We start from the raw sequence: 16125 nt of genomic DNA, 5'->3' as shown, positions 1-16125 counted from the left end.
TGCAGGAAATCTGTGTGTGGTTTAAATACAAGCCAGACTCTCTTTCTGCAGAAAAACATTCTGTGTGAGGAACTTACAGCAGCATGGCCCGCCGGTGAGTGAAACGTTCTTGTTCTTTTCTCAAATGGTTTTGCATGTTTGAAGTTAGAAACTTATTGTTAACAGTTTTCAAGGTTTCAATTTGACTGTTTCTCAGGAATGAAATAAGAGAAAGCAGCTTGTAGACGCCACGCAGTGACGTTTGTTGTTTTCCTTGTTAAAAAAAAATGAGTCCGTTTTCTAGTTTTCCACAAGATCTTCTTTTACTGTAAATGGGAGAGAAAAACTGAACACAAGAAGAAAATATTCTAGATACAGTGATTGCTGCAGCAGTGAGAGACCCAATAAACCCCTGAAAAGTGATGTTTTACTGCGTAGTTTGTCAGGTCTAATGTCAACATATAAGGGTCAGGATTACTGGAAGCAAACGTCCCATAATTCAATATTATTTAGAGGGGTGTCATAGATGAATGTCAGGTTTTTATCTGCATTACATGAACCCCATTGATCAGTGTCTGTAGCCTACATTTGGAATACATAAATGTCTTCAGAGAAACGGCAAACCTCACAGTAACAAATGTTTTTAAATGTTTCATACAGCACAAGTATTAAGACTTGGTTATGTTGTGGAATTGTTCTCCTCAAAGTCATGGTTTTGTTTCCCTCTCCAGTGTGGAGCATCCTGCTGCAGGCTACAAGAAGATCTTTGAGACGGTGGAGGAGCTGAATGAACCTATACCTGCTGAGATCAGTGGTAGGAAAGAGAGCAGGCTGTTTTTGTCTTAATGTCAAAGCTAACAATAGAAAATTGTCACAAAGCCATTTTGCAGGATACCTCCCACATAGTCTGATAGATTGCTCTTAAAGGAATAGTTTGGAATTTTGGGAAATACACATCTTCTCTGAAGACATGTTTGTCTGTCAAATTTAAAAGGCTACAGACAGACTTTGTGACCTCAGGATGTTCAGCTGAAGTTCTTCTTCCTATGTTTTCATCATACTTTATTGCATTTGCTTTGGATTTAGTGGCCCGTCAGATTCTGCGATACTATAAGAACAATTATATGAAAAAGTGTAAGGGCTCTTTCTGCTATTACAGCAATGGAAATGTGTGACCCTCTCTAAATACTACGGAGCACCATTTTAGGTAACACCAAAAATATGTGACAAAGTATGATGAAACATCTGCGGGATGGCATTGCAACTGAAATTCCTCTTTGGGTCACATGTTCTGATGGGTCACAGATGGTGATGTAACACTTGCTTTGCTGTCCAAGGATTGAAAAACATACATCTGCCAACCAGCCCGTCTAAAGCTCATTAATAAACATGTTATAACTGGTTTGTTTAATCCGTACAAATGCAGAAGTGTAAAAGTGAGAATGCCTTTTTTGGGGGCAATTATGTGCTGGACTATTTATTGACTGAGTCATGTGCATATAAGACTGAACAACTGTGTGTGTGTGTGTGTGTGTGTGTGTGTGTGTGTGTGTGTGTGTGTGTGTGTGTGTGTGTGTGTGTGTGTGTGTGTGTGTGTGTGTGTGTGTGTGTGTGTGTGTGTGTGTGTGTGTGTGTGTGTGTGTGTGTTTTCAGGTGTTATACCTTCATGGCTTGGCGGCAGTCTTCTCAGGATGGGTCCAGGTCTTTTCGAGGTGGGAGGTGAACCTTTCTACCACCTGTTTGATGGACAGGCTCTCATACACAAGTTTGACCTGAAGAACGGTCAGGTGACCTACTACAGGAAGTGAGAATACACACTTGTTTGTTGTCTTGTGTGTCCTTTATCCCTCCCATGTCTCTTTCTGTAGTTTTTGGCATGGTTCTGGGTCTAAGGTAGCTGGTCCAGGAATGTTTAATGGATTTCTTAACATTGTATCTAGATGCAGATATTTTGTGACATCTGATTTGCGTTAGTGCAGAGATGTACGCAGGTTTGTGCAGCTGAGGAAAAGAGCTGACAGTAAATTCACCCAGCTGGAATGTGAAGGAGGCAAAAACAATACTTAGCTGCAGACCACAAAAATCCTTCACCCACCTCCAATAGTTTTGTCTATTGAGCAGAAATCAGCAATGAGTTTTTAATGGAAGTCAAAACTACGTTGACAGTTTAACTACCGTTAATAGACCATAAATCTCTTATGATTAACTGTGTGTGTAATCTGTCTGCTCAGGTTTATCAGGACGGATGCGTATGTTCGTGCCATGACCGAGAACAGAGTAGTGATCACTGAGTTTGGAACGGCAGCCTATCCAGACCCCTGCAAAAACATCTTCTCCAGGTGAACCACAAACCCAAATATCGTAGGTGTTGTGCTGAATGTAAACAGTTGTGTGTCTTGGGCTCTTGGTAATTGTGATGCACATTTCTTTTTACAAGATCAATTAATTAATCAAGAAAATAGTTGACAGATTGATCAATAGTGAAAGCAATTGTTGTTACAACCCTAAACCATTCATTATACTACAACACTAAAATAAAAGATTGGATCTGTTTATTGATGTATTCAGGCTTTCAGCAGCGTCTTTGTTAATATTACAGATGTGTTGTTATGTACATATAATAACAGATATAATGCCCCACGGTGTTAACATACTGTAACATTATTATTACACGCATTACTCACATGAACACACGTTTGCTTGGCTATCGACTGATCGTCAGCTGTCCTTGTTTCTGTCTAGATTCTTTACTTACTTCAAAGGAATTGAGGTGACCGATAACTGCCTAGTGAACATCTGTCCAATCGGGGAGGACTTCTATGCCGTCACAGAGACCAATTACATCACTAAGGTTGATCCTGATTCGCTGGAGACTTTAAAGAAGGCGAGTGCTGACTGGTATACATAACGCATAATCTTCTGTCTTGCAGACAAGATTAAACAGATGAAGAATGCAATTTTTCCCCCCAAAAAAACATTTTTAATTACCAGGGTATACATCCTTAGGGTAGATGATTGATCCGGTAAACCCATGACACTGACCCCTCTTCTTCTTGCTTTCTTTATAATCAATCTTTATACGTATTAAATCTCTGTCCTGTGTGCATGTATTTATACCAGGTGGACCTGTGTAAGTACCTCTCAGTGAATGGGGCGACTGCCCACGCCCACATTGACGCAGATGGTACAGTCTATAACATCGGCAATTGCTTTGGCAAGAACATGAGTCTGGCTTACAACATCGTCAAGATCCCACCTTCTCAAAAAGGTGAGTCAGCGGACTGAATATTACAGTGTCATGTTTTATTGATTATTTTACTATGAAATGGACGAAGATGAACTTATGCACACACTCACAAGACAATACTTATATTACACACTATCACTGCGGGTTTCCAGACAAGTCAGATCCCCTGGAGAGATCCCAGGTGGTCGTTCAACTGCCCAGCAGTGAGAGGTTGAAACCCTCCTACGTACACAGGTACCGACTTAGTTCTGCCTCACAATGAATACACAATACAATGAATTCAACGGAGTCCAAGCACTGCATCTGTACTTGTTTTGCCCAAACCATCACCACCAAATAATCCATTGTTTGTATCTGTGACCCCTCAAGATGTTGCCACTGCTGTTTATTGGATCCCTGTCTGTCTCTCTGCCTGTCTGTCTGTAGTTTCGGTATGACAGACAACTATTTTGTGTTTGTGGAGCAGCCGGTGAAGATCAACCTGCTCAAGTTCCTGTCGGCTTGGAGCGTCAGAGGAGCCACGTACATGGACTGCTTTGAATCCAACGAAAGCATGGGGGTAGGCCGGGGGGGCGTGGCCAGAGGGCGTTGGGTAGTTGACTTTTCAGGATCAAGTCTGTATATCATGGCTTACAGGCCCGGAGGGGCCCCTGGACCAGAACCTGGACCAATGTATGAAGTGACTGTTAACAATTGTTGTTGGTCAATCAAACACAACCACAAAGAGAAACATAATTACCAAAAAAAGAGACGCTAAAAGTTCATAAAGAGACACAAAACAACTAAAAAGACCAAAAGGAGACACAAGATGACCACAGACAGACGAAAAAGACAGAGGCACAAAGAGACGCACAAAGACATGTGTCCAGGAGCCCATTGTTTTATATAATGTCCAAGGCTGCAGCCTATTTAAAGTTATAAATAACAGTTATTTACCGGTATTATTTATCATATTAGGATATTTAAGGTTGTCTTCTTGGCATTTATTTATTACACCATAATTATCATTGCCAAGAAATGTTTCCATATTTTACAAATGTGTCCTCTTTCTTTAAATCTGTGCTCCAGGCTGACACTCCCAGCACTCCCCATTTACCCCTGGGGGTAGGAAGGCGAGTGTTTGAATGATTACATGAGTGCATCTGTTCAGTGTGTGTGTGTGTGTGTGTGTTGTAGACATGGTTCCACCTGGCCACTAAGGACCCAGCAGAATATCTGAGCAGCCACAAGTTCAGAACGTCAGCTTTCAACATCTTTCACCATATTAACACCTATGAGGAGGAGCAGGGATTCCTCGTGGTCGACCTCTGCACTTGGAAAGGGTGAGTGTGACCCTGCGTGTGTCTGCGTGAGTGTTACATGAACAGTGTAATAGTCTCACCCTGACATCCCTCTGTGTTTTTGCACAGTCATGACTTTGTGTATGACTACCTGTACCTGGCCAACATAAAGGAGGAGTGGGAGGAAGTGAAGAAAGCAGCGATGAGAGCTCCTCAGCCTGAGGTCAGACGATACGTACTGCCACTGGATATACACAGGGTGAGAGACACACACACACATGGTTGTCTTTGAGGAGCTGCTTGGTGCTTATCCTCGATCAGTATTCCACTCGAGTCAGAGTTTTCGCATTTTCTTACACTCCTGTATGAAATGGTGTGTGTGCGCACGTCATCCATATGCATGTTTGTGTGTGTTTTCAGGAAGAGCAGGGAAAGAATCTGGTGTCTCTACCCTACACTACAGCTACTGCTGTTCTTCACAGTGACGGCACTGTCTGGCTCGAACCTGAAGTCCTCTTCTCTGCACCAAGACTGGGTAATATACACACACACACATACATACAAAAACATTAAAACATGTTGTAAAATGCACAATCTATTACTCATGTTGCTGTCTCTCTTTCAGCCTTTGAGTTTCCACAGATTAACTACTCTCTGTGTGGTGGGAAGAAGTATTCCTTCGCCTACGGTCTGGGACTCAACCACTTCATTCCTGACAGGGTAGGAGCGCTTTTATCGTTCCCAGGAAGAGACAAAGACAGTGTTTGTGCTCGTCTCCCCATCCGAAAGATAATCCATAATCAATAATGTTAAAAGTGATGCTGATGTTGGTTGTTTGTTGTTGACTTGCTGTACATGTAGATAGTCAAGCTGAACGTACAGACCAAAGAGACCTGGGTGTGGCAGGAGGAAGAATGTTACCCATCGGAGCCGCTGTTCGTACCAACACCCGGAGCCACAGAGGAGGATGATGGTAGAACACACAAATGACACTTTCGCACACATGCTCACACACACATGAACACACACATGAACACATAAAACATATAGCACATTGTGATCTTTAGGATTATTTGATCCTGTACTGGTTTTTATTGTAGCTTTAGCCATAAATATGTTGAAATGTTGGAGGGCCAGTGTGTAGCGTTTTGGGGAATCTGTTAGCAGAAATGGAATGGGGTATTCACAACTATGTTTTCATCAGTGTATAATAACAGGAAACTACTTTCTACGGGGTATTCAGTAAGTTGCAATATGCAACCACACCACTAGACACCACCAAATCCTGCACACTGTCCCTTTTAAGATAATTACAGAAAGACAAGAGACACAGAAGTCCACTCGGCTGGTGATGAGATTCATTTGATAAACTCTTTGAATTTCAAATATATTGTACTATTACAGGGACTAGACTTTTTCCAGTATATTTTACAGATATGACTGCACACTTTAAAAATTCAACAGTATTATTAAATGTGTTGCCAAATAATAATAATAATTTAAGTTTGACTAAAATACAAAGTAGCCAGAGCTGGATTACCCTCAGGGAGCGTAAAGGCTCGAAGTTCACCGTGTGATAAGTGTTAATTTGTTTGGTAATACGGCCTGCACCACAACATTTTCAATTTAAAGATACATTATAGGGGCTTTAAGTTGTCACCTGCATTAATATATAGTCTTGAGGCCTTCATTTTAAGGTGCTCAATACATTTTTGCCCAGTAAAGTTTACACAAACTAGTTTATGAATTAACTATTAATTTGTTACTTTGGCCCTGAACCTTGAGATCTGTATTGAAACAGACAGCAACATCTAACGGTTGACTTCTATCTTAATCTGTTCCTGATCATATTTTGAATACAAACCTAAATCAAACCCACCCTTAGATTAACTTTAGTCTACACCTAACCCTGATCATGTCTATGGTGGAAACAGACACACAAACTCACCCCGTCTGTCTCGGTGTTGCAGGTGTGCTGCTGAGCATTGTGGTAAAGCCGGGTGCAGAGAGACCGGGCTTCCTGCTGGTGCTGGATGCCATGAAACTGAAAGAGCTGGCCAGGGCCGAGGTCAACACCATCATCCCCGTGACCTTCCACGGCATTTACAAGCCATGACCCTCACCTTCATCCCAGCCCAGCCAAGACCCCATCCAAAGTACACCATGTTGACCTTCTTACCAGCCAAGACCCCATCCAAAGTACACCATGTTCACTTTCCTACCAGCCAACCACATTTTACAATTAGAAATGGACTCCAAATAGTTGGTGGTTTTATTTTGTAAAGTTACAGTAAAAGATGTAAGCACTATTGCTTTCACCAGGCCCTTGGTATATTTATCATGTTGTTTAAATTACATGTTATTCATGTTAATTCCCTTCCACATTGGGCTCAAGCTGGCTGCTGAGATTGCTTGGAGCTAGCAGGGTCCGTTGATTGTAATGTACAAATCATAAAGACGATTGAACAGTGTCTTGTAGCTGGTAGATGAAAACAGTGCCTGTGTACAGTTTACGTTGCTTCTGTTAAATCACCTTAGCAAAAACATTTACTCCATTTACAATGTTTTATTTCATAATTAGCACTTACATATAGTTAATCATCATGACATGATCCTTCATCCTAAAGCAAGAGGTACAATTAAATATATAAAAAAATATTCATATTTTTGCAGCATGTATTTTAAAAGCTATTTGCATTTTTCTTCTTCTTTAATACAAATAAAAACAATCATATTCAACCGGTTACAGTGTAGCTGCTTTGACAAAAATGACTCAACACTCCTACTAGCTGTTTCTGGAGAGTAGATTTGAAACTTCGTCTCCTAGAAGTGTTTACTTCTGTGTAGATTAATTTATATAAAAACATTGTTTTTTGCAAGAGACAAGCGCTGAAACGGAGAGTTTCAGAAAGGGGGTGAACAAAGGTATATTCAGGCAGACAGTATGAGGGAGTATTACGTGTTTTTTGAACATCAAAGCACTTAAACATGTTCTAGTAGAAACCCAAAATAAAAGTATGAACCTCAAAATGAGCATTATGTCTCCTTTAAAGCCACGATAAAATAACTTACACCTGAAGTTTGACCTATGATGAAATAGATTTAATATTAAGAGCGGAATCGATGATGAGCAATACGGTTGCAATTAGAAGCATAATGTAACATGATCAATTAATATTCCTTTGCAAACTGTTTGCTGCTCGATTCGTCTTATTTGTAAAGTAATTACTAGAGCTGCATGTCGAATAATTGAAAAATAAAAAGAACAATATTTCCCTCTGAACTGTTGTGTAGTAGAAGTGTAAAGTGGCATGAAAAGAGTCAAGGTAAAAATGCCTCAAATTTGAACAGTATTGTGTAAATGTATTAGTTACAATACATTTTCCCTCGTAGACTTCCGATAAAATAAATGAATCCTGCTTCAAGTTTAAATTCAAGCATTATTTTTCTCAGAGATTTTGAAGAATATTATTTTAAAAGAACATGCTACATTTAATCAGTAGCTAGTATCCAATCACACAATGTTATTCTAATTTCATGTAATTAATGAAATGTTTGGGCGCAAGCAACTGGGCTAGGTTCAGCTCAACAGTGCTTTACTTCACTTCTGTTAAAACACGTTAGCAAAAACATCAACATGTACTGCTGTGAATTAAAATGTCCCCAGCATACTTGTGAAATTATCCTAGTAACAATATTTAAAAACACACTAGTTTTGCAATTTGAAAAATGTATTTACATTTTTTATTCTCTTTTTTGTTTTACAAATAAAAAAAACTACATTGCAATGATTAATTTACATTCGTAATTTACCCCAAAAAAAGTTACACGGAAAATAAATCAGTGCTACATGTAAAACACCTGTGAGGTGCTTTTGTATTGTGGATTTAAAATATATAAGAAAATAAATTTAAAAAAAGACAAGAAATCTGTTAGAAATCTATTTTATTTCCAACATTAATATCAGTTTAAGTGTAGGACGTATTTAGAATATTTTACAACATGGAACTGAACTGAAACAATTGAGTCTCGTGGCAATGAACACAATGGACTACAGCAACCAGATCGCAGCCTCTACATACGCAGGAGTGGTGATTGCAGTTTCTCCGTGGAAAGCTGATACTGCTGCTGTTTGATGATGTCCAGGCAGTTTCTGAGAACCTGCCAACATTAACAGATTCAAACACATCGTTAAGGAACACTTAAGATCAAATTGTGTCTTTATGTCTACTCTGAAAGGTCTAGATGAGTGACGGCTAGTAACAAAATGTTGTTATTTTACCTTCCTGGTGTCCTGAGGCAGAAGGACTCCATCGTCCCAGAGCCTGCCGGAGGAGAAGAAAGCAGAGCTCTCCTCCTCCAGCCTCCTATTTAGCTTATCCTCCTGCTTTTTCTCTTCCTCCTGCTCACTGTCGGGGGGAAGCAGCGAGCCGGCGTGACCCGGAGCCGTCATCGACACTCTGGCGTTGGGCCACAGGAACAGGAAGTTAGGGTCAAACGCCCGCCCACACTAAAGACGATCAGAAAACAAGGTTCAAATCATTGTGGGATGATGAATCCTACATGAGCATAAAGTAATTGCATACACAGTATATATGTTGTCTGTTGATAAGCTGTTGACATGAGTTGTTGCAACCAATGTAAAAAACATATCAGGCATATTTCTGTGAGAAATAAATAATTGGAAGTTTCTATGCACACGTTGATGATTTGTTGTTGTAGCTGTGGAACTGCAATAGTTTAAAGACAGGGTACAGATTGGTGCTGAAGAAAAACTGAAACAAACAACCAAAAAAGAAAAAAACTTAAATATTTGTAGTGTGACAGACGCACTTAGATAGAAAGACAAAAAATATTTTCTATTAAAAATATTTTGCAATTGGTTTCTATCATACAAAGACACGGAAAAGGACGCAATTCATGTTCCCAGAGGCAGCTTCATGTCTGCATCGATAACGTCACTTTTAAATTCGAGCAAAGTAAAAGACCAAAGGCTTTTGAGATTATCAGACAACTTCGGCTATGGTTACGGCGTATCTCACCATGGCGTAGCTGTCGGCACCGTGGCAACCACCAATCACCACAGTGATTTTGGGGACGGAGGCACACGCTACTGCTGACATCATCGAACCCTGAGCCTTCAGACGGTTACTGCTCACCTCGGCCTAGAAGAGAGAGAGGGCAACAGAGAACATACAGACATGAAAAAAGTCACTTTGGCTGATGCTGACCAAAATGATTATTATTTATACACATCCTCCATCTTCTCTTTAGGAGGTACTCCTTCAGCTGTTCTCTTTGAGTTCCCAAATTATCTGCACAAAATTGACTTCATAATAATAAACTAATAATCACAAAGAAGATGAGAGTTAAGTCTTTTGAGTTGTCCAATGTATTTTTTTTAGTTTAAACAAGCATGTGTGTGTGTTTGCCTGGGAGTTGATACCTGCGTTGTGGAGAGTGTTGGAGCTGCTGTGGGTGCCGTGTTCTGGAGGAAGAGGAGGGGGACGTCTCTCTGGTCACACAACTGGACAAAATGGCTTCCTTTCAGTGCGGCCTGGCATGACAGCTCTCCGTTGTTGGCCACTATTCCCACCAAATGGCTAGCACAGTACATACACACAGATGTGAAAACAAATACTCCAGAATAAAGAGTAAAACAGTTGGAGCTATCCTGCTGCTGCTGAGGCTTAGCCTGGGAGTTAGGCTGCTGACTCAGTATTGATAATGCTCTGATCAAGACGTTACTGAGGCCCACGGTTGTCACTGAGTTTGTGAGTATGCAAGTGTCTTCCATTTTTTATAATAAAAAAGCAATAACAGCATCAGTAAGATCATAAAAAAATATATTTCTGCACCCAAAAGTACAGAAACTGTATTTCCTGTTTTTATTGTATTTGGTCAGTGAGAGATTCTATTGGTCAGATTTTACAACAAGGTGCAAATCACACAGTTTGTAATATATGCCTTTACAATAATCCAACATCGAACGATTGAATTGTCAAATTATTATGTTGTAATAGCTGTTATTTTAACATCATTTAAAACTTTAACTTGCCGTTTATTGGCTGAAAAGTACAGTGTATGTTGTCCCTGCCCTCACTATCTCAATCTGTGTGTGTTTGTATATTTTACCCGTGAATCTTTGCAAAGCCAGTGACGAGTGTGGTCCCGTAGCGAGCTTTGAACTCCTGGAAGCGGCCCCCGTCTGTCAGCCGACTGACCACCTGGACAGACGGACAGCTTGTTATTAATTCTGGATTCAGTGAGACAGTAACATGACTGCCCCAAAAAAAAAAAAATACCAACACAGTTTTTATTTTTGCACACTGTACCATTTTAACATCCAGACTGTAGTTATAACTTTTAGGAGCGAGCCCCAGAAGCTCCATTGAATTATACAGCGGCTCTTCCTCATCTTCCTCCTCCTCCTCCTCGGGCAGTCGGAAGTTGAGGGTGGACACAATGTTTCTGGTGTAATCGTACGCCTCCTTTTCTTCCCAGGCAAAATGGTCGACACAGCCACTCACTCTGAAACCGGACGAGGAATTAACAGACTTGATGTATTTCTGTTATGATTGTATATTTGGGGCTGGTTTGATCTATGGACCTACTCGGCATGAAGCCTGGCTCCTCCCAGGTCTTCTGGTGTGACTTCCTCTCCTGTAGCGGCCTTGACGAGTGGCGGTCCTCCCAGGAATATGGTGCCTATCCGGTGCACCATCACCGCCTCTTCTGCCATGGTGGGGATGTAAGCTCCGCCCGCCGTGCATGACCCACACACCACCGCCACCTTTTGAATCATTAGTTGTGTTCATATCAAAATAGCAGTTTAAGAGAGTGCAATTGTTTTTTAATTGCTAAAGTTGTGATTTTATCAAATGTGGATTTGTCTCTTTTCTGTCAGAAAATCAGTTTTTAAGACTGATTTTGACAAAATTCTTGCAGCCCATAAAGTCTCATTGATATGTGTATACATTTTTATTTACTGTCTTTGTCAACGACATTTGGTCCTGAGACTATCTAGTGTTTTCAGATAATTTTATAGAAGTCTTGTGTCCGAAAGTATAACTGCATTTCTACCTTCTATGGCCTAAAGATCAACTCATTTATTTCATGTACTCAGGAAGGACATTTGTACATCCGATGCCACTGAAACTGCAAAATAGAGGGAACCCAAGAACAAATGCGCTGGAAAACAGTATCACACTGAATATATTGTATATATATATATGTTTAATCCATTGATTATATATTATTAGCACTGTTTCATGCCATTTGATTAGTTTGATTTGTTGTTATTGTATTTATTTTTGTTGACACTAAGGGGCACTGAGCACTAGGCCGGGCACGTGTCAAGGTCAAGGGATTTAGGTAGGAGGTGAGAGAGAGCGGAGCAAGGAGAGACTGCACGAGAAATGTTTGCTTTTGATCACTAAAATAAAATTCACCTAAACACAACTGGACATCGGATTTCTTGCCTAAGTTACAAACCAACTAAAATGGTGCATCAGTGGCCTTTTGATGCAAGTTTTGTTTTAATATTTTTTTTCTTTTTGACAAATAGCCACTACAAGCACATTATAACCGTTTTGTCTGTTGGTTTTTTTTCATGGCCGCAGGAATAGTAGCATGTCAGATGTGACATCTGTTTGATATTACAACAAATTCACATTTTATTTGTTGTTGTTCAGTTAAAGCAAGCCTGCACTACTTTATATTTCTTTACCTGTGGGATCTTCATGGCAGACATGATGGCTTCATTATAGAACGTCCTTCCTCCCTGGTTCTTATCAGGAAAGATCTCTGACTGGACAATAATAGACACACACACACACACAGATTTAGAAATAAAAATCACTATAATTCAGCTGACATTCAGATCTCCTGAAAAGACAATATTCTGATGCTAAGCTCTTATTATGGTGAGGTGTGTGTGTGTGTGTGTGTGTGTTTACCTGCAGTGGTAGAAAAGCTCCTCCCGAGTCAACCAGGTAAACACAGGGCAGGCGGTTCTGAATTGCTATTTCCTGTGCTCGTAGCTGCTTCTTCACCGTGATGGGATACGCTGTGCCACCTTTTACTGTGGCGTCGTTGGCTATAAACACACACCACAGGCCGTTGATCCTGCCAATGCCTGAATGGATACGTTATGCAAGTCAGTAGTTTATTATTCTATAGTTGTAGTTATAGTATTAAAAGATACAGGTTGGCAGCTAGCGGTTTCTGACCAGTCAGGCAGCCGGCAGAAGGGATGTCCCCGTACGGCAGACCGAGACCAGCGAATGGAGACAGCTCCAGGAAGTCCTCATCATCCAGCAGGAGGCGCAACCGATCCCTGACCAGCAACTTCCTGTTTCTCTGAGTGTGTCTGGCGATGGCTTTCTCCCCTCCACCTTTCCTTATCTTTTCACTCAACTCTATGTACCTTACAGAGAGAGAGAGAGAGAGAGAGCGCGCGCTAACGAATAGCATGCATTTAGAAATGTATTTCGATAAATAATGCAGTGGGGGAAATCAACTAGAGCTGATCAGAGCTGACGAGAGCAGAACCAACTTGTTGTGGCAGGCGTTGCTGTTTCGGAGGTTAGCTTCATACACATGATGGTGGATGGGCTGGAGAGGCTGCTCCAGCACCGGGAAGGCGCTGCGCAGAGCTCTCCTCCTCCTGGATGCAGAGCTCATGCTGCGGTGCGAACATTGCCGACGCTGCTGGGCCAGCCTGCAAACACACAGTGAATAAATAAACGACATCGTTAACAAGCTGTTGCAAGTAAGAGTTAAAGCCGAGGGTATTCACAGGTTGTAATGACCACGGTCACCAGAAAATGTGTTCAACTGTGGCTATTTAACATGAATTCTGTGAGTTTGAGGAACGGATTGAGCAGATTGCTTCATCTTTATTACAATAAATGGACAACTCTAATAATAGTGTGGAATGTCAAGTATGCCACAAATGTAAGTTTACTTAGCAGTTGAGTTTATACCTAATTAAAAAACCTGGGAGAGCACTATTTTATATGACTGAAGGAAGAAGTTGAATTTGTGATTATGCTTGCTACAATTATATAAGAAAATAATATTAGTCACAAAATGAGTTACTCAAATTGTTCAAAACTATATGTTATCTGTATATGTCATTTTCTTTTTATCCCTCACACAAAACCTATATGTTAAATAAGTATTGAGCCTGTAGTCCAGAGAACCACGGGAGTCCGAGTGATGCAGTCACCTGTGATGTCTCTCCTCTGGTGTGTCTCCCAGCGTCCATGATGGTGACTGGGTGTAAGGAGGCACAAAGGCAGGACACACTCTTCCTCCGCTACACACCCTCCTTTTCAGGACAGAGAGAGAAAGAGAGAGCAAAATATATTCAGAAATTAGTACGCTTTTGAAATTGAAACCTTGCAAAATGCATGTCCAAGGCACTAGGTCACTGATAATGATGTTCAGGGATATGCAAAGACAATCTTAACAGTTGCAATTATGAGATGGGATCCAAGACGTTACAGGTTGTTTGATGTAAACATGTGGAGCATGGGCACTGATAAGCATGATCTGCAGACTCTAACTCACGGGTGTGAAATGTTTAAGGGTTGTGAAGTCCGTGAGGCTTTAGGGCTGTCCCACTGTCAGATGGTCGAGTGTTTTTAAGGCTCTCTGGCAGACATGTTGAGCCCTTTATGAACCCTTCCTGTAAGTCAGCATTTCTGCAGACTTTGCCCAAGGGAATTACCCACAAATCATTGCAATGTGACGTTAGACGCGGGGTTACCAGTGGAAGCATGGAGACGTAAATAAAAAGTTATGGACGTCACAGTGTTCAGCCTGGCAAATTACATTTACTCAGAAACATAAAGGATTGAGAATGGAACATGAAAAAACACATGAAATCAGAGGAATGGTAGCAGAGATTATAGTATACACATATTATATATATTATTCCTTAAACATTTCATTTAGTCATTGCAGCTGTTTTGAAAACAAAAACGAGTAAATAGATTATTTGAAATGATCTGGAAAGAGCCTGGAAGACGTTCAAATCAGGGAGTAAAACGCATTTATAAATACCCACAATTGTACATATATGTTTCAACCATTCAACCATTTACCAGGTGACGTCAGTAAGTCCCTGAGAGTTCAGGGTTTAAGGCTTTAGGGGGGACATTGGGATTGGGTAATATCAATACCCCTTCTTTCATATCCATAAATATGTAGGCTAATAGCATAACGTTACATGGTGTCAACGACGACAATGTACACGCACATCATATTTAAACCCATGAATCTAAGATCTAAATAGTACAAGTAAAAAACTTAATACTGCACAGAAAGAAATGTATGCCAAAGGTCGTACAGACCTCTGAGTGCACTTCAAGTCGTGCATAGATTTGTAACTTCAGAGTCATGAATAGAAAAGACGTAACGCATCTTACCTTATAATGCAGCGGTACATGTTTGTCTGCTTGTGCTGTAATGGCTAATTAAGCCAGTATAAAGAAGGAAAACATTGTTGATCTATCGCAGCAGAAATTTACTAGGCATTACTAATCGACCTCAGCAGAAATGAACTAGGCATAACTAATCGATGTCAGCAAAACTGAACTAGGCCCTACTGGCCAAATGAATAGATGAAAAATCTCTTTGGATTTTACACATATTAGACTGATTTGAAAAGCATATTGTGTTCCTATATTAGTGTTTGTCTCACTTGTATCTGTTACACACTCCTCAAATAAGGATGTTGTCCTCAACATCAAGACATCTGACCTGTAGTGTTTGACCCTTTTGATACATTTATTTCAGCAGTATTGTCTGATACAGCTAAAGGCTGAATTACAGTCTGATGAGTATACATGCGTGTTGTCCTGCTGTTTTTAGCAGTCCATGAATGTGTGAAGCAGTGTGTACGCGTGTGTGTGTGTGTGTGCGTGTGTGTGTGTGTGTGTGTGTATGTTCAGCACCCGGCTTTGTTGCAGGTCCATGAAGGTGTGAAGCAATACATGTATAGCCTATATGTATGTATAAATGTACTGTATAGTTTACGTTCTCTCTCTCTCTCTCTCTCTCTCTCTCTCTCTCTCTTGTGTGTAATGTTTACAACTCATAGCTGTACTGAATGTAGATCACTGAAAGATAAAATAAAAATAACTAGTATAAATCAAATAAAAAATATATTTTACGAATATAAGAAAATTATTATTATTTCTCTCTCTGTCTTGCACAATCACACGCACGCGCTCACACACATGCGCGTCCCTAAATGCCATGGAAACAGACCCAACAGAGGTTACATGAGGCCTCAGAACATTCTGATCGCTCACTCTGCACTTGGACCTGAACACGAGCGGAACACCTCTTGTAAAGCCAAACCGTAGAGAGCCAACTCTTTGAGTTTTCAACTTCTGGAGAAAAGCTACTTGATACGAATCTTTTGGAGAACTAAACTACTGGATCACTACTATCGCGGACAACAGGAGAGCCTGGAAAAGACCCTCGAGGAGCAGCACCTGCTGAGGGGAGTGGGCTGTGAGTTGGACGATAACCGTGCAGGTAAGACAACTTTTACGTTTATGTTAGCGTTTTTCTGTTTGATACATCCCCTTAAATCCTTAAAAG

At 40.6% G+C, this 16125-nt stretch overlaps 2 protein-coding genes across 3 annotated transcripts; one reads left to right on the top strand and one right to left on the bottom strand.

Moving 5' to 3' along the window:
- The first annotated feature begins 702 nt into the window (after positions 1-702).
- LOC142947038 (retinal Mueller cells isomerohydrolase-like) lies at positions 703-6622 on the top strand. Its single transcript, XM_076088684.1, has 13 exons — positions 703-793; positions 1633-1783; positions 2211-2318; positions 2722-2863; positions 3100-3247; positions 3379-3460; positions 3653-3785; positions 4403-4548; positions 4636-4765; positions 4927-5041; positions 5132-5226; positions 5368-5479; positions 6477-6622. Exons 2-13 carry the CDS (start codon positions 1671-1673, stop codon positions 6620-6622), a joined length of 1470 nt encoding a protein of 489 aa, XP_075944799.1. The 5' UTR covers positions 703-793; positions 1633-1670.
- A 430-nt stretch (positions 6623-7052) lies between these two features.
- Positions 7053-15062, bottom strand: LOC142946852 (methylcrotonoyl-CoA carboxylase beta chain, mitochondrial). 2 transcript variants are annotated; one of them, XM_076088448.1, is made up of 13 exons: positions 14943-15062; positions 13739-13840; positions 13064-13228; positions 12738-12967; positions 12465-12643; positions 12236-12316; positions 11121-11299; positions 10842-11037; positions 10642-10733; positions 9953-10109; positions 9549-9671; positions 8789-9016; positions 7053-8667 (listed from the first exon to the last, which is right to left on the bottom strand). In XM_076088448.1, exons 1-13 carry the CDS (start codon positions 14960-14962, stop codon positions 8581-8583), a joined length of 1839 nt encoding a protein of 612 aa, XP_075944563.1. In that variant the 5' UTR covers positions 14963-15062; the 3' UTR covers positions 7053-8580. The 2 variants fall into 2 exon arrangements, with proteins under 2 accessions (XP_075944563.1, XP_075944564.1); XM_076088449.1 differs by having other exon boundaries at positions 12738-12934.
- Between the last annotated feature and the right edge of the window lie 1063 nt (positions 15063-16125).

The sequence above is a fragment of the Anarhichas minor genome, unplaced genomic scaffold (genome assembly GCF_050575085.1).
Source record: "Anarhichas minor isolate MPS153535 unplaced genomic scaffold, ASM5057508v1 ptg000010l, whole genome shotgun sequence".
NCBI lineage: Eukaryota > Metazoa > Chordata > Actinopteri > Perciformes > Anarhichadidae > Anarhichas > Anarhichas minor.
The sequence above is the reverse complement of the archived record's forward strand: the minus strand, read 5'-3'. Positions and strand labels throughout refer to the sequence as shown.